The 12,276-nt window shown below is 44.9% G+C and overlaps 1 protein-coding gene across 3 annotated transcripts in view; it reads left to right on the top strand.

The window, feature by feature from the left end:
- Positions 1–1,649: 1,649 nt before the first annotated feature.
- The window catches only part of colq (collagen-like tail subunit (single strand of homotrimer) of asymmetric acetylcholinesterase), a 250,889-nt gene continuing 240,262 nt past the window's right edge, over positions 1,650–12,276 (top strand). For 2 of the 3 annotated variants that reach the window (XM_068050809.1, XM_068050799.1), the window contains exon 1: positions 1,651–1,965. In XM_068050809.1, the coding sequence (XP_067906910.1) occupies positions 1,800–1,965 (166 nt within the window). In that variant the 5' untranslated portion in view covers positions 1,651–1,799. Of the gene's footprint in view, positions 1,966–12,276 lie in introns of all 3 variants that reach the window. The other variant, XM_068050814.1, reaches the window with a different exon arrangement.

The following is a 12,276-nucleotide window of genomic DNA, read 5'->3' as shown; positions in this document are numbered from 1 at the left end:
GGATTAATAGGGTGGCATGCATATTGGTGCTGGGATAAATAGCAGCGGTGTATTTATTGGGGTTACTATTAATAGGGGTGCTCTCTTTATTTGGGTTGGGATTGATAGCGGTGCTATCTTTTTTTGGGGTTCAGGATTAGTAGGGGTGGTATCTTTATTGAGGTTCAGGATTAATATGGGGTCATCTGCCTTGGATGTTCTACTTTTAGGGGGAATATCTTTATTACGGTTAAGATTAATGGAGCATTATCTTTATGGGGTTTAGGATTATTAGGTGTGGTATCTTTATTCGGTTTGGGATTTATTTGGCTGAATCTTTATTGCGGTCAAGCTTAATGGGAGGCGGTATCTTTATTGGCATTGGGATTAATAGAACATTATAGGAGTGAGACCTTTATTGGGGTTAGTATGAATGGGGAGGTAACTTTATTGGGGTGTAGATTAGTCAGGACGGTATCTTTATTCATTTGATGATTATAGGGACATTTTTTTATTAGGGTTGGGATTAATAGAGGTGGTATCTTTATTGGGATTTGGATTAATAGCAGCAGTATCTTTTTTGGGTTTAGCATTAATATGGACACCCCAAGGTTTAGAAGAATGAGGGATCTCATTGAAATCTAGAAGATTCTGAAGGGTCTTGACAGGGTAGACGATGAGTGGTTGTTTCCCAGCTGGGGAATCTAGAACATGGGGGCACAGTCTCAGGATATAGAGGGCTGATGATTTAGCACAGAGATGAGGGGAAATTTCTTCAGTCAAAGGATTGTGAATCTTTGGAATTCTCTACCTCAGAGGGTTGTGGATGCTCCATCATTGGATACATACTAAGGCTGAGAGAGACAGATTTTTGGTCTCTCAGGGAATCAAGGGATTATGGGGAGTGGCAGGAAAGTTGAATTGAGGCTGAGAATCAGCCATGATGGTATTGAATGATGGAGCAGGCTCGAGGGGCCATATGGTCTACTTCTGCTCCTATTTCTTATGTTCTTATGTACCTTAATTGGGTTAATAGAGGCGGTATCTTTATTGGGCTTGGAATTAATGAGGCTTAATGTTTTTTGGGGTTAGGTTGAATGAGATTGGTGTTGTGATTAATAGGGGCTGTATCTTCATTGGATTTAGGATTAATGGGGGTGACATCTTTATTGAGGTTTGGATGAAATGGTTCACTTTCATTATCGGGGTTAGGATTAATAGGGATGGCATATTTATTGGGGTTTAGGATTAATATGCGTGGTGTCTTTATTGGCATTAAAATTATTAGGAGTAGTATCTTGTAGTTTTCGGATTAATAGGGGCGGTACTTTTATTGGGGTTGGGATTAATGGGGACGGTATCGTTTTGGGGATTAAGATTTAAGAGGACGGTGTTTGGTCTAATTCAGTTTCCTTGCACCTGACTGATGCCTTTTTAAAAAATAACATCGCTATTGGTTTCAAATTTGCATTTTCCCTTCTGAAGATGAGGTCACTCGTATTTCGGAGAAAAGAATTGACATATACGCAATATCAAATCCTGTTGGTATTCACTCAGACGCCCAGGACTTGATTTTATATAAACATGATAAAATAATTCATCGACACTTAGACACAATAAATGTCCTAAGTGAGAAAACCTGGTCCAGAAATGTGTGTGTGTGTGTGTTTAAATCTCTATACTGTCTGATCATCACCACCTAGCAGTAATGTGCGGTGCCAGTGTCTAATGTCCGCGATGGGGCTTGTGTTGTAAAAGCAGCTGATGTACTCTCAATTTAAATATAGCCGGTGTGCGTTAAGGAGAAGATTTAATGGGAAATGTTTGCCATTCTTCTCCAAAAGGCAACAGCGACGCCAGTGTCAAGTTTGAATTGTAGCCGAGCCGGGATGTTCCCGATCGCCTTCGGACTTTTCCTCCAGCTCTCTTTCTGCCATGTGCTGGCTGAATCCACCTTCTTGGACAACGCTTTCCCAATACAAGCAGGTATAACAGATGAAGTGATAGAAACCCTTCTTTCCCTCTCCCTTGCTTGTTATAAAATGCATGTGATCGACAGTGTTTGCAAAAGAGTAAAACGGACAATCGGATTGAGTTGCAGATTGTTCTTCTTAATGCGGAGAGATCTTATCCCACCGGATTAACGGGCTGACCCGGATCAGGATGTTAAAAGATTTTCTTGGTCCAGTGTTCCATTTCTAATGTTGTAAACTGGCTGCATGTCTTCACGTTCATTCTATTTCGGTCGGTCCACTAGGACACAGAACAGGGTCCAAACGTAAATTTTCTTTCTAAAAATACAACGGGTCTCTTTTTCCTTATTGCTATCGGACTCCAATCGGATATGAGAGGGTAAACATCAGCTGGCTCCGTTCATATCACATATTCAGTCAGATCTCCTGAAATAACTTGTTCAGCTAGCAAGAATTTATGGGAAACTATTTCTAATTGTTTGCGTATGTTGCCTTGGGAACACTGAAGTCAGATAGTATTGAACATAGCAACTCAGAGGTTATCTGTCAAAGATTAACCATTTAGTTAGAACACCACTTAGAAGGAACCATTGTGCAACAGATCATTTTACATGGTACTTATATCAAATACATTTCTCCATTAAGGTTTCAGAGTGTGAAGTCCATTTTATTTTAACGTTAGAATTTGCTGTAGGAAAACATTAAGCACTCATGCTGCGCAGGGTTTTGTGATATTTTGTTCAACTCGAGGTATCACTCCATGTAAAGTTTAATCCGTAAAATTCAAAGGCGCTGTTCTTGGCAGTCTACTTCCAAGAAATATGCACCGAACTCAGATGATGATATAATGAGAACAGGTTACACCAAAGAATACAAACAAAATAACTTTTATACAGCAGTAGTATATGTGTATTGTTTAGTAGTTTTACAGAGGAATAATAAAGTATAATCGCCAGTAATGTATCATTTATTTTCAATGCTGTACACTTATTATTTGAAAGGAAGGATGGGGAGACAATGCAAGTTAAATGGTACAATTTTAAAGGGTGCAAGAACAGAGAGACCTGTGGGTGTTGTGTACTAATCTGTGAGGGTGTTAGGTCAGGTTAACAAAGGAGTTAATAAAGCATATGGGATCCTGGGTTTTATAAATAGAGGCATAGGCTGGGATTTTTCCGAGGTGGCAGTGGTCCCGCCATCAGGGCCAAAAGTGGGGACGGCCCTGCTTTGGAGCCACATTTTATGGGTTTCACCAGGGCTGCCGTCCAATTAAGGATGCTGGCTTGCTTCCAAGAGCTACTGGCCCGATCAGAAGCTGGCAGTTCAGCAACCTCAGCACTGGGAGCGGTGGCCTCTGCTGGAGCTGCACCTGGAGGACGAGGGCACTTCAATGGATGTTCTCCCTCACAGTGAGGGAAATGGAGTATTAGGGCGCCGGGGCCAGTCAAGCATGCCCTGGCAAGGGCAGAGGAGGTCGCTGAGGTCAGGCAGTGTTGATGCGACAGGGGCAGCCATTGCTGCTGGGGGGCTCTTTTGTGGGCCAGAGTGCCCAAAAAGGAGGGCCCCTCCAAGCCCACTGGGAGGCCGCCAGAGTTTACCTGGCAGTCTTTCCACGTGGCGGAGGGCTTCCCCACTGTTGGTAATATGCTAACAGAGGTGGGAAGAGGCCCTAAATAGGCCGCTTAAATGTCTCAGTTGGGCTCTGGGTGGTTGGACTATCTACCACCTTTACCATTGCTAGCAAAACAGTATGGCTGCGGGAAGATAATGGGCATGCCACCCAGTGCCTTCCCATGCTATTCTGCCAACCTTCCCACCTCTGAGTCCATCCCCAAATACCCTGTAAAATTCAGCCCAGAGAGCACAAAAGCCAGGAAATCATGCTGAACCTGTATAAAACACTAGTTTGGCCCCAGCTGGAGTATTGTGTCCAATTTTGAACACCATACTTTAGGAAGGATGTGAAGGCTTTAGAAAGGGTACAGAAGAGATTTACTAAAATGATTCCAGCCAAGTTATGTGGATAGACTGGAGAAGCTGGGGTTGTTCTCCTTGGAGCAGAGAAGGTTAATAAGATATTTGATAGAGCTGTTTGATGTCAAGAAGGATTTGGGTAGAGGAAATAAAGAGAAACTGTTTCCAATGGCTGAATGTTTCATTACCAGAGGGCACAGATTGACAAAAGAACCAAAAGTGGCATGAGGAAAAACTTTTTTTCTGCAATGCTTCGTTGGGATTTGGAATGCACAGCCTGATGGATAAAGATTGAAGAGTCACTGTCAAAATGGAATTGGATAACTACTTGAAGGAGAAAACTTTGCAAGAATAAGGAGAAAGACTGGGGGTGTAGGACTATTTGGATTGTTTTTCAAAAGAGCTGGCACAGCCTCAGTGGACCAAATAGCCTCTTTCTGTGCTATACTATTCAATGATTCTATGGCTATATATTTAATACATGTATCCATTGCCCATAGTAACTTTTTTATTTTATTTTATTTAGAGATACAGCACTGAAACAGGCCCTTCGGCCCACCGAGTCTGTGCTGACCAACAACCACCCATTTGTACTAATCCTACATTAACCCCATTTTCTCTACTACATCCCCACCATTCTTCTACCTACACTAGGGGCAATTTATAATGGCCAATTTACCTATCAACCTGCAAGTCTTTGGCTGTGGGAGGAAACCGGAGCACCCGGAGAATACCCACGCAGACACAGGGAGAACTTGCAAACTCCACACAGGCAGTACCCAGAACTGAACCCGGGTCGCTGGAGCTGTGAGGCTGCGGTGCTAACCACTGCGCCACTGTGCCGCCCTAACTGTTGGGATCACTGACAAAGATTATACTGTAGCTAAGAAGAAAAATACTGCAGTGAAAATAGTGTTTTAAAATTGCAATTCCAGGGGGAATTGCACACGTATAAAAGTGAATTCTAAATTTTTGCCATAATTCCAGATTATTTGGCTACAGCTGTACAATGGGGCAGCTATATTATACATCTGTATTGGTACCAGGAGATTTTCACATTGTGTGGTGCAAGATGCACAGTATAACATTTCCAAGGGACCAAATAGAGGAGGTAGTGTTGCTCAACGGCATCTTTGCACTGGCTGCAGTATGACTATAACTTATGTCAAGCTTGCCTTTTGAAATCCTTCATGTAACCAGTTGAAGAACCCTTATTAAATTAGAACTTAATGAGAGCTGAGGAAGTTCCCTGATTAAGCCAGTGAATAGCAGGATCATACAGAGTAGTCAGGCTCCAATTCAGTTCTCTGGTCTGCACTGAGTTGATCTTAGCCAGAGCAATGGTGCAACAATTGGCCTCAATTCTGGGAAGAGAAAACCAACCAGGATTCCTGTTGTGGGTCACTATCTCCTGACTCTCTGCTGGAAGCTTGTGCATGTGGAATACCAGATAAGAGCAGATCAGGTTTACTGCTGGTGAATAGTCCACAGCCATAGTTAAGGTTCACAGATAAAGAATGGTCACTGATACAAATGGGCAAAACTGTGGCAAATGTATTTCAAAGAAGGCAAATGTGTGCTCATCCACTTTGGACCTAAAAAAGATAAATCAGGGTATTTTCAAAATGGTGAAAAGTGAGAAACAGTGGAGGTCCAAAGAAAATTGGAGGTCCAGGTGCATAGATCATTAAAATGCCATGAACAGGTATATAAAAAAATCAAAAAGGGCCATTGAATGCTGGCCTTCATATCTAGAAGAATAGAGTACACTGGGGCCCCACTTTAACGCAGTCCACGGGGACCATATCTCGAGACTGCGTTATAAGTGAGACTGTGTTATGTACTTGTCTATCCCCAGAAGAAAATTTCAGTGGTGTTCAGTGATAGATAAGCACACAAACCCCAGAATTACCACATCTCACTCTATCTGTGCCTTTTAATTCAGCAGTTGAACTCTTGCACCAAATTCTCAGTTTTCCTTCCTTTAATTTGAAATTTTGTTTTGAGGTAGTTATAAGCAATGTTCCCGCTGAGGTATGAGCATGCACGACAATGCAGTAATCTTGAATGTCCTGTGCATTGACATAAACAGGCCACTCAGCACTGAGCATGAGCAATCCCAATGGCAAGAGTGCAAGTGTCTGGAAAGAGAGAAGAAAAGACGCAGCTGTGATTGGAGGTCCAGTGAACATGGGAGAGAGGGAATTTGTGATTGGAGAATTAGCAAGCATGGAAAGGAAGAAACCTGTGATTGGGGGAGCAGCAAGAATGGGAAAAAGGGAATCGGTGTTTGGAGGAACAGTGAGCTTGAACAGGGTAGGGGGTGAGTTATGTCGGGAAGTGAGAAGGGCAGGAGGCAAGGAGCCAGACAAGGCCTCAGAGGCCTGGACAGTGAGAGCTGTAGATCATCAGTCAAAGGTTGTAGCAGGAGGAACATTTTGGGATTCGGGAAAATTCCCCAGAGGCTGATCAGCCTGTGAGGGTTTTGGGTGACAGAACAATTCCTTAATCACAAAGAATTTAATTTCACAACATTAAGGCTTTCATAATTCTAATACATTTCATTTTATTGAATTGCTTGTTGGGTGGTGATAAATTTAAATGAAAATTTTGAGGTCCAAGATGGATACGTGTTATACCGAGTTCCGTGCTATAGTGGGCAACAAAGGGGTAGAAGCTATGCTTCAGCTATAAAAAGCCCTGGCTAGACCACACCTATGGGCAGTTATGGGAACCACACATTGGGAGGGATATATTGGCCTTGGCGGGTGTGCAGCATGGAATTACCAGAATTATACCTTGACTCCAAGGGTTAAATGACGAGGATAGATTGCACAAACTAGGGTTATATTCTCTGGAACAAAAACAAGAAATGCTGGATTCACTCAGCAGGTCTGGCAGCATCTGTGGAAAGAGAAGCAGAGTTAACGTTTCGGGTCAGTGACCCTTCTTCGGAACTGACAAATATTAGAAAAGTCACAGATTATAAACAAGTGAGGTGGGGGTTGGGCAAGAGATAACAAAGGAGAAGGTGCAGATTGGACCAGGCCACATAGCTGACCAAAAGGTCACGGAGCAAAGGCAAACAATATGTTAATGGTGTGTTGAAAGACAAAGCATTAGTACAGATTAGGTGTGAATATACTGAATATTGAACATCAGCAAGTGCAAACCTGAAGAAAAACAACCTGAAAAAAACAGTGGGTGAGCAAACTGAACAAACTAAGATGAACTGAAATATATACAAAAAAAGATTGTAAAAAATGTAAAAAGGAATGCCAAAAAAAAAAAAAGGGAAGAAAAAATAACTAAAAATGACTAAAAATGAAAGTAAAGTGGGGGGCTGTCATGCTCTGAAATTATTGAACTCAATGTTCAGACCGGCTGGCTGTAGTGTGCCTAATCGGTAGATGAGATGCTGTTCCTCGAGCTTGCGTTGATGTTCACTGGAACACTGCAGCAATCCCAGGACAGAGATGTGAGCATGAGAGCAGGGGGGAGTGTTGAAATGGCAAGCAACCGGAAGCTCAGGGTCCTGCTTGCGGACTGAGCGGAGATGTTCCGCAAAGCGGTCACCCAGTCTGCGCTTGGTCTCCCCAATGTAGAGGAGACCACACTGTGAGCAGCGAATACAGTATACTACATTGAAAGAAGTACAAGTAAATCGCTGCTTCACCTGAAAGGAGTGTTTGGGGCCTGGGATAGTGAGGAGAGAGGAGGTAAAGGGACAGGTATTACACCTCCTGCGATTGCAAGGGAAGGTGCCCTGGGACGGGGACGAGGTGGTGGGGGTAATGGAGGAGTGGACCAGGGTGTCGCGGAGGGAACGATCCCTTCGGAATGCTGACAGGGGAAGGGAGGGGAAGATGCGACTGGTAGTGGCATCACGCTGGAGGTGGCGAAAATGGCGGAGGATGATCCTTTGGATATGGAGGCTGGTGGGATGAAAAGTGAGGACAAGGGGAACCCTGTCACGGTTCTGGGAGGGAGGGGAAGGGGTGAGGGTAGAGGTGCGGGGAATGGGTCGGACACGGTTGAGGGCCCTGTCAACCACAGTGGGGGGAAATCCTCGGTTGAGGAAAAAGGAGGTCATATCAGAAGCACCGTCATGGAAGGTAGCATCATCAGAGCAGATGCGTCGGAGACGGAGAAACTGGGAGAATGGAATGGAGTCCTTACAGGAGGTAGGGTGTGAAGAAGTGTAGTCGAGGTAGCTGTGGGAGTCAGTGGGCTTATAATGGATATTGGTAGACAACCTATCCCCAGAGATGGAGACAGAGAAGTCGAGGAAGGGAAGGGAAGTGTCAGAGATGGACCATGTAAAGGTGAGAGAAGGGTGGAAATTGGAAGCAAAGTTGATAAAGTTTTCTAGTTCGGGGCGGGAGCAGGAAACGGCACCGATACAGTCATCAATGTACCGGAAAAAGAGTTGGGGGAGGGGGCCTGAGTAGGACTGGAACAAAGAATGCTCGACATATCCCACAAAAAGACAGGCATAACTAGGACCCATGCGGGTACCCATAGCGACACCTTTTACTTGAAGGAAATGCATGGAGTTGAAGGAGAAGTTGTTCAATGTGAGAACAAGTTCAGCCAGGCGGAGGAGGGTGTTGGTGGATGGGGACTGGTTGGGCCTCTGTTCCAGGAAGAAGCGGAGAGCCCTCAAACCATCCTGGTGGGGGATGGAGGTGTAGAGCGATTGGACGTCCATAGTGAAGAGGAGGCGGTTGGGACCAGGAAACTGGAAATTGTCAAAATGACGTAGGGCGTCAGAAGAGTCACGGATGTAGGTGGGAAGAGACTGGACCAGCGGAGAAAAGATAGAGTCTAGATAGGAAGAAATAAGTTCAGTTGGGCAGGAGCAGGCTGACACAATGGGTCTGCCAGGACAGTCCCGTTTGTGGATTTTGGGAAGGAGGTAGAAGCGGGCTGTCCGGGGTTGCGGGACTATGAGGTTGGAAGCTGTAGAGGGAAGATCTCCAGAGGAGATGAGGTCAGTGACAGTCCTTTGGACGGTGGCTTGATGTTCGGTGGTGGGGTCATGGTCCAGAGGGAGGTAGGAAGAGGTGTCTGTGAGTTGGCGTTGAGCTTCTGCAAGGTAGAGGTCGGTACGCCATACAACAACAGCACCACCCTTGTCTGCAGGTTTGATGACCATGTCGGGGTTAGACCTGAGAGAACGGAGTGCCTCAAGTTCAGAGGGGGACAGGTTAGAGTGAGTGAGGGGGGCAGAGAAATTGAGACGACCAATGTCTCGCCGACAGTTTTCAATGAAGAGATCAAGAGCGGGTAAGAGGCCAGGGTGAGGGGTCCAGGTAGAGGGAGAATGCTGGAGGCGGGTGAATGGGTCTGCTGGTCGGGGGGAGGACTCCTGGTCGAAGAAGTGAGCCCGGAGGCGGAGGCGACGGAAGAAGAGCTCAACGTCATGCCGAGCGCGAAATTCATTGAGGTGGGGGCGTAAGGGGATAAAACTGAGACCTTTGCTGAGTACAGAACGCTCAGCATCAGAGAGGGGGAGGTCAGAGGGTATAGTTAATACACGGCAAGGGGTCAGATCAGAAGGGGTGGGGTCAGAGGGAAGTGAAGCGGAAGGAGGATCTGGAGGGGCGTTAGTCCCCATCAGCTGCTGGAGCTTGCGTTCCTTAACACCTGAAAGGAAGAAAAAAAGTTTTTTGTTAATGCATCGGATGAGACGTAAGATGAAATGAAACTGTGGAGTAGAACAGCTTTGAGATAAGGTGAGACGGTGCTGCTGGAGAGAGAGGTCCAGTGTGTGCATGTGGCGGCGCATAGCACTGAGTGTGGATCTCAGGATGCGGCGAGAGTAGCAGTCCGAGGAACGTTGTATTTCTCGGAGATACCTGTGATCCTGGGTGGTTTCAAAGCATGATGGGTGAAACTGCAGTTGGAATCCACGTGGAATCAGTCGGAGCCGGAGACAGTCACTGAGGAAGGAGATGTGGCTGTGAAAACGGGTTTTGGTAGATACCTTATCAAACACCAGGAGGGAAATAGAAAGCAATGAAGGTGAACAAGGTAAAAGAGACAAACGAAAATCCCGTCGAATTCTCTGGAATTTAACGATTAAGGGGTGATTTGACAAAAGTTTTCAAGGTATTAAGGGGAACAGATCAGGTAGATAGGGAGTAACTATTTCCATTGGTTGTGCAGCTTAGAATTGGGGGCATGGTCTAAAAATTAGTCCCAGACCTTTCAGGAGTGAAATTAGGAAACATATCTACACACAAAGAAGTTTGGAGCTCTCCCACAAACAGCAATTGATGCCAGATCAATTGTTAATTTTAAATCTGAGGTTGATAGATTCTTTTTTAACCAAAGGTGGTAAGGAATATGGGGTTAGGTCACAGATCAGCCATGATTTCAATTAGTTTTGGAACATGCTCAGGGGCTGAATGGCCTACTCTCATTCTTATGTTCCTGTGATGCTGGAGGTTGCCTGGTACTTGTGGAATCACAGCTCAGCCAGGAGGAAAGGGCTTCAGGGAAGGAGAAGCAAGGGTACATAAATCAGTGGGAAATAAGGGGGGTAACCTGAAGCAGATATTCTGATGTTTTACGGGTAATTAGAAACCAACAGTCAGTGCTCTATGCATATATGTAAATGCATTTAAACAGAAAGACCTGCTTGGCTTGTACGGTGAGTGGTGTAAATGAGCCAGTAAAGTACTATATTGTCTGCTCACACGACTTTGAACATTGTACTATATCTACATGATAACTGCACTATAAAAGTCACTACTCAGCCTTGCAGTTCAAAAAGATTCTGCATGAAAATACAACTTATGGGCCAAATTGTTATGCTCTGTCACAGCAAAAATATGTTTTAGTTGCATTTTGTGATTCATCTAAATGTTTTGCCAACACAAACACTCACTTTTTATATCCCTTTTCATGTCATTATAAATGTGCTAGTTGTCTTGGTGGAACGTGGAGTAGACTTGGAAGGTGGACAGTGATTTAAGACTAATGTAAACCATTGGAATGTTAGCACCATTAAATGGAGTACTTAACTAGCTCCATTATAATGCTGTTGGATTTTGCCTTCTAATTGTTCCATGCTAAATTGTATACTGCTCTTTAGGACATTCAGTATAGAATGCATCTCATAGTAATGTGCAAAGTGTTTTCCTTCCATGGATCATGTTGTAATGAGGACAGAATGCATTACAGTAACAACAGGCACCTGGCAGGGACTCAGGTTTATGTGCAGTATTAGGGCTCAGGAAATGTTGCATAAGTGACCTAAGATAAGATTTTATGGTTTGTGATGTTACAGGGGCCCCTTGTATAAAAAAATACATTTATTTCTCCCAACAGTCATAGCTATACTGATTTTTCACTGTTTGCAGTGACATTACAGGTCTTGGGCCTTTACACAGGTTTAGGTTCTTTAATGGTATCAGAGAAACTTTGGGTGGAATTTTATCCTCTCCCCCACGGTGGGTTTGGAGGTGGGGAGAACATAAAATCGGGTGCGATGGTGGCGGGGGAGGGGGACCCTGCCACCAACCTGCCTCCGCTGAAATTTAGTCCGGAGTGGGAATGCCTGTGAACACCTTCCCGACCCACCACCAACTGAGGTCCTTAACTGGGTAATTAACCCCTAATTAAGGACCTCTTCCCACTGCAGCCACAATTACCCATGCGACGGGTAGTCCTGTCGCCGCACGGGAAGCACAGCATGAAAATCCGTGCGGTCTGCTGGGTGAGGGTGTGGGGTCTCTCGTTCAAAGGCACTTAGTGCCTGAACGAGGGACCCAGCATCGGGAAGTGGGGAGGTCCGCTGAGGGCCATCGCCCTGCCTTTGTTGCTGACTACTCCCCCCCCGCCCTCCGCGACGCCCACTTGGTGAGACGCGTCCCATCCTGACCTACTTTGAGCCTGGGTAGGGGGTGAGTTATGTCAGGAAGTGAGAAGGACAGGAGGCAAAGGTCCTAAATCAGACGGAAGGCCCACCGCTGACCAGTAAGTGCCTGTTTGACATCAAATTCGGTGGGCCTTCCGTGCAAGAGCCGGCGTGGGAATCTCGGCATGGTTTCCTCCAACATTGGGAAACTCACCGCCCACACAAAATTCCATCCCTTGCGTTCCTGCAGCTAAACAGTTAACCAACCACTGCATAATTTCAATACAAAAGTGTTGTTAGTCTTTGCCATTTCAAAGTAAACCTGAGGGCTGTAGACCTATAGTGATAGAGCTCTGGGGTAATTAATGTTTTGTATTGATTTATCTATTTGGTAACACTGAGTAACATTGACAAATTGGTTTATCTATAATCTTGATATGTACATCACATGTTTTTATTGGAATTAATAAGTAGTTTTGCAGA

This window comes from Heterodontus francisci, chromosome 2, assembly GCF_036365525.1.
Source record: "Heterodontus francisci isolate sHetFra1 chromosome 2, sHetFra1.hap1, whole genome shotgun sequence".
NCBI classification, from domain to species: domain Eukaryota; kingdom Metazoa; phylum Chordata; class Chondrichthyes; order Heterodontiformes; family Heterodontidae; genus Heterodontus; species Heterodontus francisci.
The sequence above is the reverse complement of the archived record's forward strand: the minus strand, read 5'-3'. Positions and strand labels throughout refer to the sequence as shown.